General features: G+C 39.1%; 1 protein-coding gene, 1 long non-coding RNA gene and 1 pseudogene across 4 annotated transcripts; 1 reads left to right on the top strand and 2 right to left on the bottom strand.

Annotated features, from left to right (window-relative positions):
- Window positions 1-877: 877 nt before the first annotated feature.
- Window positions 878-7,975, bottom strand: LOC144589335 (uncharacterized). The gene is made up of 2 exons (XR_013545403.1): window positions 7,893-7,975; window positions 878-2,124 (listed from the first exon to the last, which is right to left on the bottom strand). It is a non-coding gene; the product is annotated as an uncharacterized LOC144589335 (long non-coding RNA).
- Window positions 3,812-4,517, bottom strand: LOC144589334 (peptidyl-prolyl cis-trans isomerase-like 1 pseudogene; annotated as a pseudogene). The gene has a single exon (XR_013545401.1). The product of XR_013545401.1 is annotated as a peptidyl-prolyl cis-trans isomerase-like 1 pseudogene (transcript).
- PENK (proenkephalin) lies at window positions 7,610-16,839 on the top strand. 2 transcript variants are annotated; one of them, XM_020811350.3, is made up of 4 exons: window positions 7,610-8,031; window positions 8,132-8,288; window positions 9,040-9,180; window positions 15,255-16,839. In XM_020811350.3, the coding sequence occupies exons 3-4, from the start codon at window positions 9,043-9,045 to the stop codon at window positions 15,918-15,920; spliced, it is 804 nt and encodes a 267-aa protein (XP_020667009.3). In that variant the 5' UTR covers window positions 7,610-8,031; window positions 8,132-8,288; window positions 9,040-9,042; the 3' UTR covers window positions 15,921-16,839. The 2 variants fall into 2 exon arrangements, with proteins under 2 accessions (XP_020667009.3, XP_020667019.3); XM_020811360.3 differs by having other exon boundaries at window positions 7,707-8,026.
- The last annotated feature ends 207 nt before the right edge of the window (window positions 16,840-17,046 follow it).

The following is a 17,046-nucleotide window of genomic DNA, read 5'->3' as shown; positions in this document are numbered from 1 at the left end:
GCATCAGTGGTCTGCTCTGCCTATTTCCATCTGTGGTGGATTGCCCAGCTGTATCCCTATCTTGATGTTGGGGCACTCACCACTTTGGTCCATGTGCTTGTAATCTCGAGATTAGGCTACTGCAATGCACTCTATGTGGAGCTACCTTTGAGATTAATGCGGAAGCTTCAAATGGTGCAGAATGCGGTGGCCAGACTTCTCAATGGGATGAGAAAATATCAGCATATTTCCCCCACTCTGGCTGCCTTGCATTGGCTGCCTGTTTGCTTCCGCCTTGATTTCAAAGTGTTAATGATGACATATAAAACTCTAAATGGTTTAGGACATCTATATCTAGCAGAACTCCTCCTCCCACCTAGTTCTACCTGAATCACTTGTTCTAGTCAGGAAGGGCAGCTGAGGGGCCTAACGCCGAGGGAGGCCCAGAGAGAAAGAACGAGAAACCAGGCCTTCTCAGCAGTAGCCCCTCGCCTTTGGAACAGTCTCCCCTCAGAGAACTGTCTGGCTCCCTTGCTGGGTGTTTTTAAGAGCCAGCTTAAGACCTGGCTCTTTGGGCAGGCTTTCTGTCCTATCATCACTTGATTACTTTTTATTTTCCCCCCATCTTGAACTATATTATTACTGTTGCTTTTTATTATACTGTTTTTATTCTATTTTTATTGTTAGCCACCCAGAGTAGACATGTGTCTAGATGGGCGTGGTATAAGTAAGTAAGTAAGTAAGTAAGTAAGTAAGTAAGTAAGTAAGTAAATAAATAAATAAATAAATAAATAAATAAATAAATAAATAAATAAATAAATAAATAAATAAATAAATAAGGAATGCTTAAAGGAAATGCTTGCGGAGAAGCAAAATATTGTCACACCAGTCAATTCACTTAGATAACAAATATGGTATTCCTTGAAGAAGTGAGTTATATCCATGAAAACTCAAAATAGATTAAATAGATTAGTCTAAAAAGTGCTACAAGACTCTTTTCCTCTTTTTTCTTTTCTTTTTTTGGTTATGCTGAAACAGAGTATATGTATCCATTTGAAGCCAGGAAAAACATGCATTTCTTGGGGGAAAAGAACATGCATACACAGCATAACTCATCTTAATGGCAAGTATTGTTTTAGCAATGAAAGCATAGAGAGTGGTTACAACTTTTGTCTCACAAGCCAGTCTTAACACATTCAGAAGATCATGTACAAAACTCATTTTTCTTTGGAACTACCTGCTTTAAATGGAAATTTTAAATCACTACTTTGAAATTTTTCAAAGTACTGTTTGATAAATGCTATTTGAAAAATAAACTAACTATTAAATGGATATAGACTTTGGCTAATAAGAGCAAGGTATTTCCTTATGCAAGTTGGAGTTTATGAACTGGATTTCTTCTGCATTATTTGTCACCACTTTTTATCATTTTATAATGTAATTTTATTAGTAGCATGCAAAAATGATTTTTAATCACAAGACTTCATTATCAGTGACACTGGGTTTGATACTCTGGTGAGTTCTGTATGTATCCCAGTATAATAAATGGGTGGCAGAAGAATACTCTCATGAGCTCTTACATGATGGCAATCTATGCTAAAATTAGCCTAGCAAGAGATCATTATTTTGTCAGTGTGTTCACAGAACCTACTTCTGACCACTTCCTTACTGGATAATTGATGATGTTCAAAGACCAATGAAGATAGTCCAGAAGCTATTGGGAGGAAAAGCTAGAGAAATTAGAAATGTTGGGTATACTGTAATATACTTGAATGGACAAATTATTAGCCAGGTATATATAGGGCGGCTTCGTACACCTATATAAAGACAGATCCTAGTATGTACCAGTGTGCATGTATAACACTTTAAAGTTCCTTGGGGCTATTTGCATACTATCGATCAATCTTGCAAACACAATTTTTACAAAATAAATCTTTTCTTATTTTGCATTCCTTTAACAGACAACATGAACAGTTGTAACAACAATAAAAATGTTACAATTTGTGCACCCAAGTTCTTGCAATGGCACCAGTTCCTTGTAAAATTTGCAAAATTCAAGTGTCTGTATGTCTAAGTCAGGCAAAATTCCAAGATATCTTCCTCCACTAGATTAGGGATCCATAACACAGGATAATCTTCAAAACCCTAAAATAAAATATCAATACAATTATATACAATTCATGGATTCGCAATGTCCATCAACGAGAGTACCGTTACATCATTGGCCCATGAGCTATCACAAGTTCTTAATGTGGTGGCTTTCCAGTGTCTCAGTCCATGGTATTTCTCCTTGTTATCTGCAATCTAGTTTGAGGCCTTTCTGCCTATGAGGCATGTGCTATTGCACTGAATTTTGGCTTGTGTTCTTGCAGTGCACACTCCTATGTACCCATGCCTCTTGATATTATAGACAATGACCCAAGCATTGTGCCTTAATGCATCATTCCTGATCAGGATCAGGACTGAATACACTTCCCTTGCCCTTAAGATTCTTTAAACATCTTCTGCAAGAGGGTGAGTGCCCTCTAGTGCCCAAGACAGGCTGAGAAGAACACAGGTGGGACAAGAGAGTAAAATGGGCAAGCAGAAAGCATGCCTGTGGCAGGTGCAACAAAATGCAACAGGTCATCACTTCTGGGTTCTGAATGTAAGGCTGGAAGGCAAAAGTGGGGAGGGCAATGTTTGAAAATGGTACCAAGGTAAAGGAAATTTTAATAAGAAGTATAAAATCCCCACTAAGTACAGTATATACCTTCCTGGAGGCAAAGAAGTATAAGTTATGGTATTGCAATAAGGTGTCTGTGTTTCAAGAATGCATGTGTACTGAAAAGTTACAAATTATCCTCCATTGCCTCTAGAAAGGTATATACAAAAATGCATTTGATATTTCATGTTTCTTATTAAAGTTTCTTTAGTCTCAGTAGTGTTTTGAGCCCCTCACCTCTTCTCTCTCTCTATCTCTCTCTCTCTCCCTTTCCTCCTCCCTCTATCTCTTTCTCTCCCTTTTATCTTGGCGCTACTTCTTTCTTTTTCTGCAAAACTATGGCCAGGACACAATGGCCCAGTGAACCCATCTTTTTCCCTCTATGTTTTCTTCACAGCTGTCTGTATCTTTGACATTCACTTCTTATATCCTCAGGTTTAGAGTGGGCTCACCAGCCACCTGTCCTTTACATCAGTGGTCCCCAACCTTGGGCCTCCAGGTGTTCTTGGACTACAACTCCCAGAAGCCTTCACCATCGCTTCTGCTGGCCAAGATTTCTGGGAGCTGAAGTCCAAGAAGATCTGGAGGCCCAAGGTTGGGGACCACTGCTTTACATCATTTACTTGAATTCTAAAAAGGATAATAAAGCCATTGGTAGCTATGATTTTGGTCCTTTGGGTCATCAGATCTGCATAAAAGTTGCATAAAAACATTGTGGCCTCTCTACAGACTAACAATTTTGTTTTTGTCTTTTTGGTGGCATATGCTATTATGGACACTGCAGCCTCCTTCCTGAAATATATAAAAACATTGTCCCCATTTGGCAGATAAACGGGCACAGCCTGTGGACTGGGACAATTGGGCACTTCACCCCAAAATTTTGAAGGACTGCCTCCTGCCTGCATCATGAACCATCTACAGATGGTGGGGAGCAGCTTAAAAGGCCATGAACAAAGTCTCGCTTGTGATTATTATTATTTTTGTGCACAATGCAGATCACAATGCAGATACGTACAAGGTCAGCAAAGTGACTACAACACTAATTGGAGATTATCTTCATCTGGCCTTACAAACCATGGTTCCTAAGCCATTTATTCCAGTACTTTACTTTTTAGAAACTTAAATACATTCAGAATTTAGCTTTAATAGAAAAGTTGATGGCAAATTCTGAAAATGCATTTAGTACAAAATAATTTTACACAATAACTCTTGGAACGCAACAAATATCTTCGAAGAAATTGAAAACAATACAATTTGATTTTAAAAAACTGTTACAATTCTAGTCTAGCCAGATGGGTAAACCTTCAAAAGTTTCACATCATCCACTGGACGATCTTGTGCATTAGTTTCTACCATGCCCACTCTGTTGACTACTCCAATTCCTTGTGAAACACGACCAAATATAGTGTATTTCCCATCAAGCCACTGAGTTGGTGCTAATGTGACAAAGAACTGGCTTCCATTTGTATCTGGTCCTGCATTTGCCATAGCAAGGATTCCTGCACCTGTAAACTTCAGCTCTGGATGAAGTTCATCTTCAAACTGTTTGCCATAAATGGATGCTCCTCCTCTACCGGTTCCTGTAGGATCTCCCCCTTGAATCATGAAGTCCTTGATTATCCTATGAAACTTTGTGCCATTGTAATAACCTCGTCTGGCTAGTTCCGCAAAATTCTTACAAGTCTTGGGTGCATGCTTCCAATACAGCTCCACAACAATCAGGCCCATAGTCGTCTCTAGGGAGACCGTGGGGGGCTGCCAAGCGTCGGGGGGCACCGCGGCCATCCCTGACAAGCTTCCACCCCTCCTCGCCGCGGGGGAACCCAAACTTGAGCGCCATTAAAGCACAGGCTAAAGTCCTTATGCTGATATACTGGATTAAACTGATTTTTTCATTAGAAGGCTTGGCCCCACTGATCCTACTAGATTCTTTTCAGTCGGAGTGGAAGAAGCACATAACAGAAGAGATATTGAAAATTGGCTTTTCCCCCAGTATACTTATAGCAATGGGTCTTACAGATGCCATTAAAGCGGTGAAGTTAAGGGTATGGGACATTGAATTACAGGACCATGTTGGCCAGTTAGGGAAATATAACTTCCTTAAGAAATCTGCCTTTATCACCTCCTCGTACTTAGCCAGCACTATGTCATCTAAAGCCATAAGGGCTTTTACGCTAGCTAGGCTTAACGTACTACCTTCTAAGCTTCTGGAGGGAAGATTTCGAGGTTTGCCTGCATCAGATTGTCTCTGCCCCTGTAATAGTGATAAAGTTGAAACAGTTGGTCATGTTCTTCTTTTTTGTACCTGTTATCGGGATCTTCGCATGGAGCTTTTATCATCTATTATCTGTAAATCTCCTGGGAGATCAGAGGAGGATTATGTGCAGTGGCTACTCTCTGACAGTACCCCTTATATTACTAGACAAGTGGCCAAATTCTGTGCTGCAGCAATGGTTATTCGTAAACAGATGTTTGGGTAGGTGATTTTAGATCGACAATATAATATTTTTAATACAACACTATCTGTGGTTTTATCTATATCAAGGATATATTATGTTATTAATTGGAAATAAGGGTTTGTTTTATCATGTTTTAATGGAATTTTATTACCCTGCTCGACTTTCCTAAACAATAATTGTATGTATCTATTTTATACTGTTCTGGTTTTACTGGTCTTTGACCGTAATAAAGTATACCTACCTACCTACCTACCTACATTCAGAATTAAAATGTGAAATCAGTATCTTATATGAGCATTTGTTGTGATCATTCCTCTGTCCTGCTAAACACCTTATGAGAACCAGGGTCATGTTTTCAAGAAGAGAGATCTCACATAGATCTCCGCTTGGGGGTGTGTGAATACTCCTACCATTTAGTTGTTTTTAACAAGAGGCACATGCTGTAGTGTGTAACATCACTGAGTTACCTGGAATTTCAGAAATCCTTGAGGAACAATAAGCATGTGGAATCTAAAACAGGAGTGAGGAGTTCCCCTTCTATAACACATGTGGTAGGTTAGAAGCATTAAAGAGACCCTTTTAATAGGATTGTTCTGCTTCTGTCTGACCACTGGGTTTGTCTGTTTTTCAGAAATACTCACTCTCAAGACCATCACAAACTCCTATATTTTTAGACATGCTGTGAAATAAGTAATGTGCAAATGAAAGTTGGAGGTAGCTGAATGTGGTGGTAAATCTTTTGTTTGTTTTTATTTTTGTCTTCTGCACAATATTTGAAATGGTATCCAGGCTATTCAGGAATCAGCTCACATCTCGCACTTCTTAAATCTTTCTATGTGAGCTTTTCCTTATTTATCTTTTGATTAGATAAACCTCTTCCCACACCCACACCACCGCTCTTTTACCATAATTGCATTTGAGGGAATCTGATACATGAGCGCTTATTTTTCCAACTGCATAAAAAATATCTGTGCTAAAAACTGTTTATTAAAGTAAATGGTTTCTTGCAGGCTTCTGTCTCAAGGCATTTCCCTCCCTTCTGTTCACTTTTCCGAGCTCTAAGCAATCTGGATAAGGGGAGTGTATCTGATTATCAGGAATCAGTGAAAGAAGCTTCTCTTTAGTGCGCTAACTATGAATTAACTCATCATATTTTTCACTGTCTTCATGATGCACTCCTGTTCAACAGACCTCTGAGCCAAACATTTTCTCTCTCTCTCTCTGCAACTGGCACCTTTCGTGCATTCCCAAATTAGGATCTCATTATTGGCAACTGGCTCCCCACAGGGAAATGGGCATCTTTCCCACCCTTACTTGCACCTGGCAGCTGTATACATCATGCCACTTTCCAGGTACTTACACAAAGAAAATGCTTGCATATCCTCCATTACTAAAGAATATAAAGTTAACCACACACACAGCTCTGTCATAAAATATGTTCTCACACAAACAGATTATGTCAATACTTTGTGGGGATACAAAGCTATGTGGAGGTTCAGGGAAGAAAATGAGAGAGCTGTGAACTCCATAATCCAGGCAACAAGCAACTGGGAGTCTGGGAAGGTAACAGTTTCCTCCAGGCCCAATTTCATGTTACAGTGCTAGGTCAGAAGCAGGGGAGGAATACTGTCATATTTACTACCTATCAGCATGTATTTAATGCATGTCTCTCCCCAGTACACACACAACAGTCAGTCTCTTTAGGACAGGCTCCAGATCTATGCAGTGGTCTAGTCCCTATGTAGGTTGTATTATCATGAAAGAATCTGGGACTTCAAAAAGTTATCATTTGAACCACAATTGCCAGAATTGCCCCTTGCCAAACAACACCCTGGCTGGGGTTTGGAGCACTGTAGTCTCCCAAAATTAGTTTTCCCAGCTTTAGTTATATCAATTAACCTAATAGTTAAAAAAATCCTGTAACTCTGCAGGGATGTTATCTCCTTATCACCCTTTCTTCTCAGGGGAAGGGGTACCTGTACAGACCGTCATGGCTGGGAAACAGCAAGGGGATTCTGCTAGGTGACACAATCCAGAATGGAGCTTATATTTTCAGCAGCTGGGGATTCAGAAAAGGTTTGACAATTTCATAGACTGAGGACCCAAAGTCATCCATTACTTGTAAACATTTGAATACAACAGCTGTTGCTGTTGGATCTCTCTCTCTCTGTCTCTCTCTGTAGATATCATATGAATGAGTGACTTCCAAAATGTCCTCTCCTCTACAGTTTTTGCAAACTCAATGGTGTGACTGCCGCCTTTAGTATTCCTCTTTTCCTGCTGTGTTCAACTTTTCCTCAGTTGGGCATCCCTCCACGGATGCCCAACATTTTTCTGGCAAGGAATTCAAGATCCCAAGCCTCCAGTGCCAAAGAAGCAGCCACCCAGCCTCCAATATTCCCATACCCAGGAGGATATTCCCTCCCCCCCCTCCCCTGTCCCACTGTGGAAGGATCCAGGCCCTTACATTCTGAGGAGAGGGAATGCTACTTGAGGACGGAATTGATCCCAGACCTGAAAGGGTGGGGGGAGGGTATCAAATGAGTAGCACAGCTGCCCACATGCCAATGGGGAACAACTAAATCGTGAGTCCTCCGCTGCCCTGAGGCAGGCAGGCGTGCGTGCCTCCCCCCCCCCCCGTTTAAGACCCAACGCTTCTACTGGATGTCGCAGGTACTGCGTCAGATGGGGGCTGTAAGCGATTGGGGGGATGTAACGCATTTCTCTTGTTGTGACTAATTATAAAATACCTCTCTCCACTTCCCCGGGTCCTGAGTTCGCTGAAAAGCTTCGGTGCCCGCAAGAAGGACCGCAGCAGTCTTGGAAGGGGAGCGAGGAGGCTGGAGCGCTCGCAATAAGAGCTCACTGTGGTCCCTTCTCCTGTGTAAGGTAGACTCGAGTAGCTGCAACCCACAGTTGCAATTTGCAACTTTTTCCCGCCTCCTGTGTGCTCAATTTCTCTTTCTCTCTCTCTCTCTCTCTCCCCCAGCTGTTCTTTCTTCGCTCCATCTTCATCTCCTCAAGAGACAAGACCCGCTGAGCTCTTCTATAAATATTTATCCAGCTGCTCTAAACCAGAGACTTCCGCGAGAGCCGCCGCTCCCTTTGGAAGAACAACAAGGGTGGACCGACGAGGAGAAAGAAAGGTAAGCGAGAGAGAGCAGGATCCTTGTCAAGCTGCACCTCTCCCCCCCACACACACACACACAACGACTCTTGCCTACAGAATGCCTCTACTCTTTCCTCAGCCTAAGTTTCACTCTCGGTTCATTCCCGGCTTGTCCTGTGTTTTGCTGAGCGATGGGCTTGAATGAAACTCTGGATTTGTCCTCTGTTCTGCCAAGAGTTCCCCGACCCGCTCCCTTTCGGGTTTGTATCGCAGCATTCTCCCTTTCTCCGGATCCCTCCGTGTTTAATTTTCAAGGGCCGAGAGTAATTATGTCCAGTATCTGTCACTACAAATTAGTGTAAGAGACCCTGGTCTGAATATGCTGTCCTTTAATCAGCCTGCTTTATTCAGGTCTTTACGTTCTACAAAAAGTTCGCTACAGTGCTGGAAATGGGAAAGGTTGCTCCCCCATTGGATGTCATTGTAAACAGCATAAGGGACTGCGAGTACATAACTAAGGGGCATATTTGTTCCAGACTGAATAATATATCAATGCAAATTAAGTGACTGTGGGCATCTACTTGGTCCTTTGCTTAAAAATATTTTCTTCATCATCATTCATTCATTTTTAGTATCCAGCAGCTTTCAATAAATCAGCCAGCATTATTTACAGTTCACACTCTTTTTCTCCCTGATGTATGAAATGGTGACCGAATATTTCTGCAGCAAGCAAACATTTGTCCTGGTGTTCAACTTTTTTTAACTCAAGTTTTTTTTTTTTTTAACAGACCATGACATTGCTTCTGAGATGTCATTTCTTGCTCCTGGCTTTTAGCACATCTCTCATCCTTACTGTTCGGGCAGAGTGTAGCAGAGACTGTGCATTGTGTGCTCACCGACTGGCATACCATGCTGATATCAATCCCCTGGTAAGCAGAATTTCCTCTTCGTTTTCTAAGGTCCAACTCTTGCCTGATTAACACACCCATGAAATTAGCATGAAATTACATAGTGACATAAGATGATTACAAAAGTCACATTTGTATAGCTTGCTAACACCAGTTGGCTACTGTAATTACTTTCAAAGACTTGTAGAGTAATAGTCCAATGCCTTTATAGACATCCAGTTATAAGTAATGCATTGATTCTAATCTGGATCAGTAAGTCTGAGTATCACATCTGCGCAAGGTACATGTTCTAGAATAACAATACAGAATGTAACCATGTCATTTTGTGTATTTGCTTCACTATGCCCTTTTTTACCTGAAATTTACTTTTGTGTCCTTGGATGTTCAAACTATCAATAGATTATGACCAATTAATAATGAATATCCATATAGCAGGTTGTCTTGGATCCATCGCACCAGGAAATGGTAGGACAGAAATAGAGTACCCACATACAGTATGTACATATTCCTGTATTTCTCCACAGTTCAGCACCATGGAGAACTCCAGATTTTCACTATTAAACTATAGTACTAGCTACTGTTTGACTAGTTATGCAATCTTCAGAGTAGAGATGGGCATTAAAAATAAGGCAGAAGAGATGAGATTCTATTTATATTGGGTAGCGTGTATCAGCTGGACATATGTAACAATAAATTGTGTAAATAGCATATACATACATATATATGTTTTAGTTTAAGATCAACATGGAAATCCCATGGTCCATTACTTTTTCTCCGTGCATTGCTCCTCTGATAATATCATGATGGTTCCAGGATTGATATAATTCTTGAGCTTTATAGCCCATTACTAGGTAGGATAATTTTGTAAATTTTACTACAACAGTGAAATTACATGTTTTTATATTGCTTGATATTATAAATGAATCAGGCAAGATGAGGCAAACTTCCATAAAAATCTTAGCATGATGATTCTGAGTGCACAGCCTGGGGGTGCATTTCATTTTTAATTCTAGACATCTCATGAAGCTGGACTTTGGTTTCCTTAGGTGAGATTGGTCTTCCCTCTAGAATATGGCATCCCTGAAACATTTGGAAGTTTATTTGCTATATGATAACCAGGCCAGAGAGGATAGCTATGAATTAATCAATGTCTATATGACTCCACTCACCCTTTTGTTGAACAGAAGTGGTTTTTGGTTTCTTCTTACATTGCTGCTCAGATGAGGGAAATCAGCTTCATTTGCTCAAAGAGCAATTGTCTGTGTCACAGAGTATATCATTTTTGAAATGTGCTACTTGTTTTTTCATTATATCCATTTATTACATTCTGTCTTACAGTTCCTCGGAAGACTTTAAGACAATGTAATGTTATTCTAACATTTGGGGGAGTTATATTAAGCTGAGAGGTAGTCCAGCATCATCCACTTAGTTTAATTTGAATGTGGGACACACTCACACACAGTATGACACCAGAAGCATGGTGTTAAGTTGTGGGAGAGGGGAAGGATAAAAATTAAAAATTACATTGGGTGAGTAAGAATCCTCATACTCCCTTAAACAAGCTCTTTGCCTTCCAACCAATGCTTTCATTGTGCTCACAGAGAAAAAGCTGGTTCTTTGCTCAGACTTGATGACTTCTATAATCTCAGGGCAGGGGAGCAATGATTTTCTGGAGTGCTTTCAGATGGTGGGATCCTATCACTTTTTCCCCCTTTACTGCATTTTGGAAGCAGCTGGAGGAAAACAGAGGTTGCAATTTCAAAGTGTTGTTTAGATCCCCAAAGCTCACCCATATACTATTCACAAAATATATGGGTGAAAAATAAAAGCATCATCTGAAACAATCCTTGCTTTTCATACCCACAATATCTTCCACTAGGAACTATTTCTCCTAGGTTTTCAGTCAAGTTACTAGAGCGGAGTACATTTTGCAAAAGAAGAATCACAAGGCAACAGATTTGTAAGGAAAACACCTTCGAAGTATCATGCTTTTGCACTTCCATGTATAGCAAAAGAAATGTGTAGTAGTTTGGCTCTTCTACACTTGAGAGTTCTTTTTATTTCACTATGCTGTTAGAGTTAGAATTAGAATTATTTTGCACATAACGGTATATGTATTCTAAGAAGATAACATCTAGCCAGAATGAATATGGGGAAATAAATCACTGAAAGAAATTTGCAAAGCAGATTGTATGGAAACAACAAAGGCAAAAAATATAAGTTTTGCTTCCTATTATTATGACACCACATTACTAAAATGGAAAAAACCCATTTTAAAAAATCTGATCTTAGATGTTTCTTTTAGGACATCTGATAGTTTATTTCATATTTGAGAGTGCAATATACAGTATATAAACCAGTAGAGTTAAACTGTGTTCTAAATTTCTTCTGATTTTAAACCATTAACAAATGGCAAATGGCAACCTAAAACCTGAATTGGCCTAAAAATGAATTACATACGTTACATTGATTTAAACCCATTGTCCTCTATTAATTTGAGGAACACTGTAAATTTGAGATTTTTTTTAGTGTTCCTCAAATTTATAGAGGAAATGGGTTTAAATCAATACAATTACCTTATATAATCCATTGAGATGTTACATTTTTGTAATCTTTAATCCATGGCAAGTCCAAAATAGTTAAGTTTCAAAAATAAATATTAATACTTAATTCAGTACTAAAATTAATAGAATGTGTTTCCATTTTATTGGTGTGGTTATTTCTTTTGAGTTCCTTACAAATTGAAAACCACATCATCAATAAATGTCTAACAGAAGAAAATAAACAAGTGATATAACAAGAGTTTACTATTCATAGAATGTCATTAGAACTCCATTGTGACTTTAGAGCTGTATCAAGCCCTGTTGAGATGTACCAGCAAGTTGATTTTGACTTATTTGCATGTTTCTCACTGTGTAGTCACTGCCGTAACCCTTACTTTTAATTCAGTGCAACCATTAATACTGCATTAGGTAGCATATCTCTGTAGCACAGACCCCTCCCCCCCAAAAAAATGATGCTAAAGTTCTATTCTATGTCTCAATTGCTGCTTTTTAGAGTGGAATCATAAGCAGCAGTCAAACAGAAGCAAACAACCAGGCTTGAGAGGGTAGGAACAAGTATGTCAAACCAAGTGCCAGAAGGACAGGAGGCTAAACAAGGCATTGATGCTTGTAGGCCAAGCCAGGGATCAGTTGTTGAATGTTAGGAGGCAAAAAACAGAAAAGAAGTCAAAGCTAGCAGCAGGAAGACATAAATCATAATCTGAACAGAAAGCCCTTCATGTGATCTTGGTGGCCAAAGTTGCTCAGATAGTCACTGGGGGAGGGACCCTAACAAATTTATTTCATTGTGAGCTTTCATAAGCTTCCATGGGTTACACTCTACTTTTTGGATATGTTCCTCATTGTTCAAAGAGACAAACATCTGTAAACCTTCCTATAAACTCAAATACCCAGTAGCCTTGTATTTTCTACAGAAACATATTCACTATAAGGCTAAGGCTGATCACATTAGACAGTGGGTGAGGCAGCCTGTGCTCCATGATCAGGACGTGCCTCAGCTCACAGTAGCAGGCTGAGATGTCCTGCTAGGACAACAGGTCACTGGTAGCAACAATGAACAGAAACTTGGGGTCTCAGTTCTAGCCTTTGAAACTCCTCGTCTTTCTATACTGTATTATACAGTATTATAGCTACAGTATACTGACTATAAAGCATATTCTAGAGGGAAGTCACATATTTCAATCTGCAAGAATTAGTGCATCTCGGTTTTAGCCCATGAAGATTTGTATAACTTCTTTAAAATGAATTGTTTCTCTTGGTAAGTACCAGAAAAAAATTAGCGGAAAGTGGAATGTCTCCAAGCTTGAAACATCCAAGAAAAGTGTCAGGAATCTACTACTGAGATAAACCTTTGTGTCTGTTTATGTTATGCATCCAGACACATTGCCTCCTAGAACCTGTGAACGAGTTTTTGATATGCTAAATAAACATGCTCAGCAGTGGTGTAGATCTCACCGTTTAGATCAAGGGGGGTGATAAGGCAGATGTTTTGTTGATCTCATAGTGATTGGCAGTAGTTCAGGAAGAATTTCTGATTCTGGAAGTGTGGTCATGTGAAGGAATAGATTGCAATTTGGACCACTTGTGTAGCAGTTCAGTGCAAACTTTCCCCCAGTGATCACATGACATACTGGAAAATGTGCTCCAGCCCAACCCTAATCCATCCCCAAACTGGACCTTTTTCATCTATCTGTAGGTCTTCTACTTTTGGGGGCCATCCTGGAGTGGTTCCATGGGTTGCTTTAAGGGAGATTGCTCCCATTAAAATTACCCTTTCTTGTGGGATCAGGCACATACATTTGCAGCCATCTGATCTCACCTTCACCAGTTTAATGTTAAAAAAAGTTGTCACTGTTGCATCTAAATGAGGCTCCTAATTGAGTATTATCTAGATATCCAAGAGTAGACTTTTGTGCAAAAGGACAATAAGTTTGAGTCAACTCCTGTGCTGAAAATAAGTTCCTAGCATTTGAAAAAATGCAAACAATCCCGTTCTTTAATTCAACATGTAGGTCTTTTTTACTTGTCTTTGGATGGTTAATCCTGGAATCTTAATAAAAAAACAAAGTCAGTCTGGAAAACTGAAGTCAGCCTACCTCAATGGTTCTTTTTTTTTTCCTCCTATGCACTCTCTTCCATGACATATTTTTCTCTGCTAAGAAAAAAGGCAGGATAAAAAATTATGTGAGGGCTGTAGGTTGGAAATGGCAATGATTGGACTTCCCACAAGCATCCTTGGACTATGAGCATCTACTTAAGATCTTCATGTAGCCTTTAATGAGACATATTCTGATGCTGTTTTTAGAAACAAAACTGTGTAGAAAGTACAAATGAACTAAATGAAATGAAACATTGCCATTCCACTTTCAGAGAGAACAGCATGCTCTTTCAAAAATTACTGAAACTAACTGCATACTAAATTTTAGTCATGTGCAATATAATATGCTTATCCTGCAAGATGCTGAGCTCCCTCTAGGCATTTCTTTGAAGCCATTTAAAATTTAAATTTAAATAGACATATTCACAATCTTCAGACACTGTCCTACTAACTAGCAGATGGTTAAGCAGCTAGTTTGGACAAAACCAAACATATTTTTGGCAATATATACAGACAGCCCTCACTTGCCCTAGATTGCATTCTAGTACCACAGTTCCAAATGGGTGATCCAGTCAGAATTGACACTGTGAGTCATTTGCTTGCTATACGATATGAGGAACATGCATGCAATGGAATGCTCATTGTAAAAATTGTGCCAAATGATGATTGCACTGAAATGTGCAGCATTTCAGTTCATCTCTATAACTGAATTAATCTGGAATGAACATGGATGTATACTGAGAGTTTTTATTAGCTGCATAGGAAGCAGGGGGAAATCAGGCTATACAGATAGTGATATTTGTTTTCAGAACAGCTTTAATTAAATAATTCTAAATGAAAAATAAGCATATGCTAATAACACAAATCATATACAGTAAGTTCTAACCCTATATAGACTGGCTTGGATCCAGACTCAAGGTTAAACCCCACAACATACGTGACTCACAATTATGAGCTGATCACATATTGGTTCTCCAGTGACAGAGTTCACTCAGGGCTATGTGCTTGGGCAGTTAAACTTGCAAAAGTTACAGTGAAATCAATGAGAAGTACATTACTTATCAATTACCTGCCCTATAGATTTAAAGTCAAAGCATAAATAAATCTGGATTTCAGCAGCAGCATTGCCTATTGGCATGTCTGATAACTCTGTGTCTTGCAATGCATTTATTTTTAAAGAAACCAATGTGGGCATTTGGAAACTGTGATATCTCACCTATTTCACCCAAAACAGATTAGAGTTCTGCATTCCAGATGGTGACAGTAGCTCAAAGACAAACAAAAATGGGCTATTATGACCATCCTCACCCTATACTGAGTTCAATTTATTTTCTGAAGCTTGGCTTTCTATATTTTGATATACTTTTAGTAAAGCAAAAACATGTTTGTATTCATATTTTTAACCTGCATTTGTAATCAAACCATTTTTGCAGGCATGTACACTGGAATGTGAAGGGAAGCTGCCTTCTGCCAAAGCTTGGGAAACCTGCAAAGATCTCCTTCAGCTGACTAAAGCGGATCTTTCCCAGGACGGCAATGGTGCCCTAGGGGATACCCCAAAGCAGGACGAGAGCCATTTGCTGGCCAAAAAATATGGTGGGTTTATGAAAAGGTATGGGGGCTTCATGAAGAAGATGGATGAGCTCTATCGTATAGAACCAGAGGAAGAATCTAATGGAGGAGAAGCCCTTGCCAAACGATATGGAGGGTTTATGAAGAAGGACTCAGATGATGATGCCTTGGCTAATTCCTCTGACCTGCTGAAGGAGCTTCTTGCGACAGGAGAAAATGCTGAAACTGGACATTATCGAGACCTGAACGATAATGATAGTGAGGTCATGAAGAGATATGGTGGCTTCATGAAAAGTATAAAGCGCAGCCCAGAGATGGAAGATGATGTGAAAGAGCTCCAAAAGAGATATGGTGGCTTCATGAGAAGAGTGGGAAGACCAGAATGGTGGCTGGACTACCAGAAACGATATGGTGGATTTTTTAAGCGCTTTGCCGACTCTCTATCTCCCTCAGATGAAGATGGAGAAAGTTATTCCAAAGAGGTTCCAGAGGTGGAAAAGAGATATGGTGGATTTATGCGATTTTAGTATTCTCCTTTGTGCCCTTTCCATCCCAAATCAAAGACTGCCTTGTTGATCATAATTTATTGTAATGTGTTGCTTGTACTGTACAGTTTTTTACTGTTCTAGTTCATTGTGCAATCTGCTGTCTGATATTTCAGGTTCTGTGCTATTCTAAGTCAACAGATAAGTTTTGTTTTGACTAATTTGTCTATATTGTGCTTTTCGTGCGACATCTATTTTAGTTACTATATGCCTTCCTTTTCAAAGAGAGCAATTGCTCAATTGTGTAGACAATAAATTGTTCATCTAAACGGCATAATAAATCCTGAAGTTTTTTTTTTATGGCAATTCCTATGTTGATACAAAGAAATCTTCTACAATGCAGTGTCTCTGCAAATGTGAAATTTGTGCAACTCACCAAACAAGAGAAGCTGAAATACAGTTTTACTTTTCTTCTTTTTATCCATTTTAAAGTTTCTTTTTCAATCACAATGTGACAAGTACATTCTAGTTATGTTTTGATAGCCTTTTGCCTAACAAAATGGAATATTTTTTTAAAAATGATACTTGTTAACATCATTTAGCTTACATTTTTAAAAGAATACAACATTTCTTAAAACACTAAAAGTTGATTTATCCACACTGATGAGATTGTTTTATCATGATTTGAACACCTTATTTTTAAACCAAATAAGCAAAAAGTTTTACTTATGGATTCCAGCACATTTGTAACAGTACATTAAAACATTTCATTTGCAAAAGATAGTAGATATTTCTCCTATCTGACATATCTGTTAGCTTCTCATCAATTCCTACTCTGCACAAATAAATTCTGCTGAGATGAAGCAAAACACTTGTTTTAATTACTACAAGCCCCCAACATTGTATTTGTGTGCATAAAGACATGGACCTATCATAATAAAATACTGTGACTTGAGTTCAAGCTGCAGTTTCTTTTGCATTTTTAAACTGAATTATCTCTTTGCAAGAATTACAAATCTTCATATATCAGTATAGTTGAACAACCATCCCAGCTCAAATGTTCTTACTTTGTAATCGGTGACAGTGTTGATTTTCCAAGGTTGCATATACGTTTTGAAGTTTGGTGTTTGGCTATGTTCCTTGCTATCCATCTTCTGCTTTCCTCACA

This window comes from Pogona vitticeps, chromosome 4 (assembly GCF_051106095.1).
Source record: "Pogona vitticeps strain Pit_001003342236 chromosome 4, PviZW2.1, whole genome shotgun sequence".
Classification (NCBI taxonomy): domain Eukaryota; kingdom Metazoa; phylum Chordata; class Lepidosauria; order Squamata; family Agamidae; genus Pogona; species Pogona vitticeps.
Note: the sequence above shows the minus strand (reverse complement) of the source record. Positions and strands in the feature narration are given on the sequence as shown.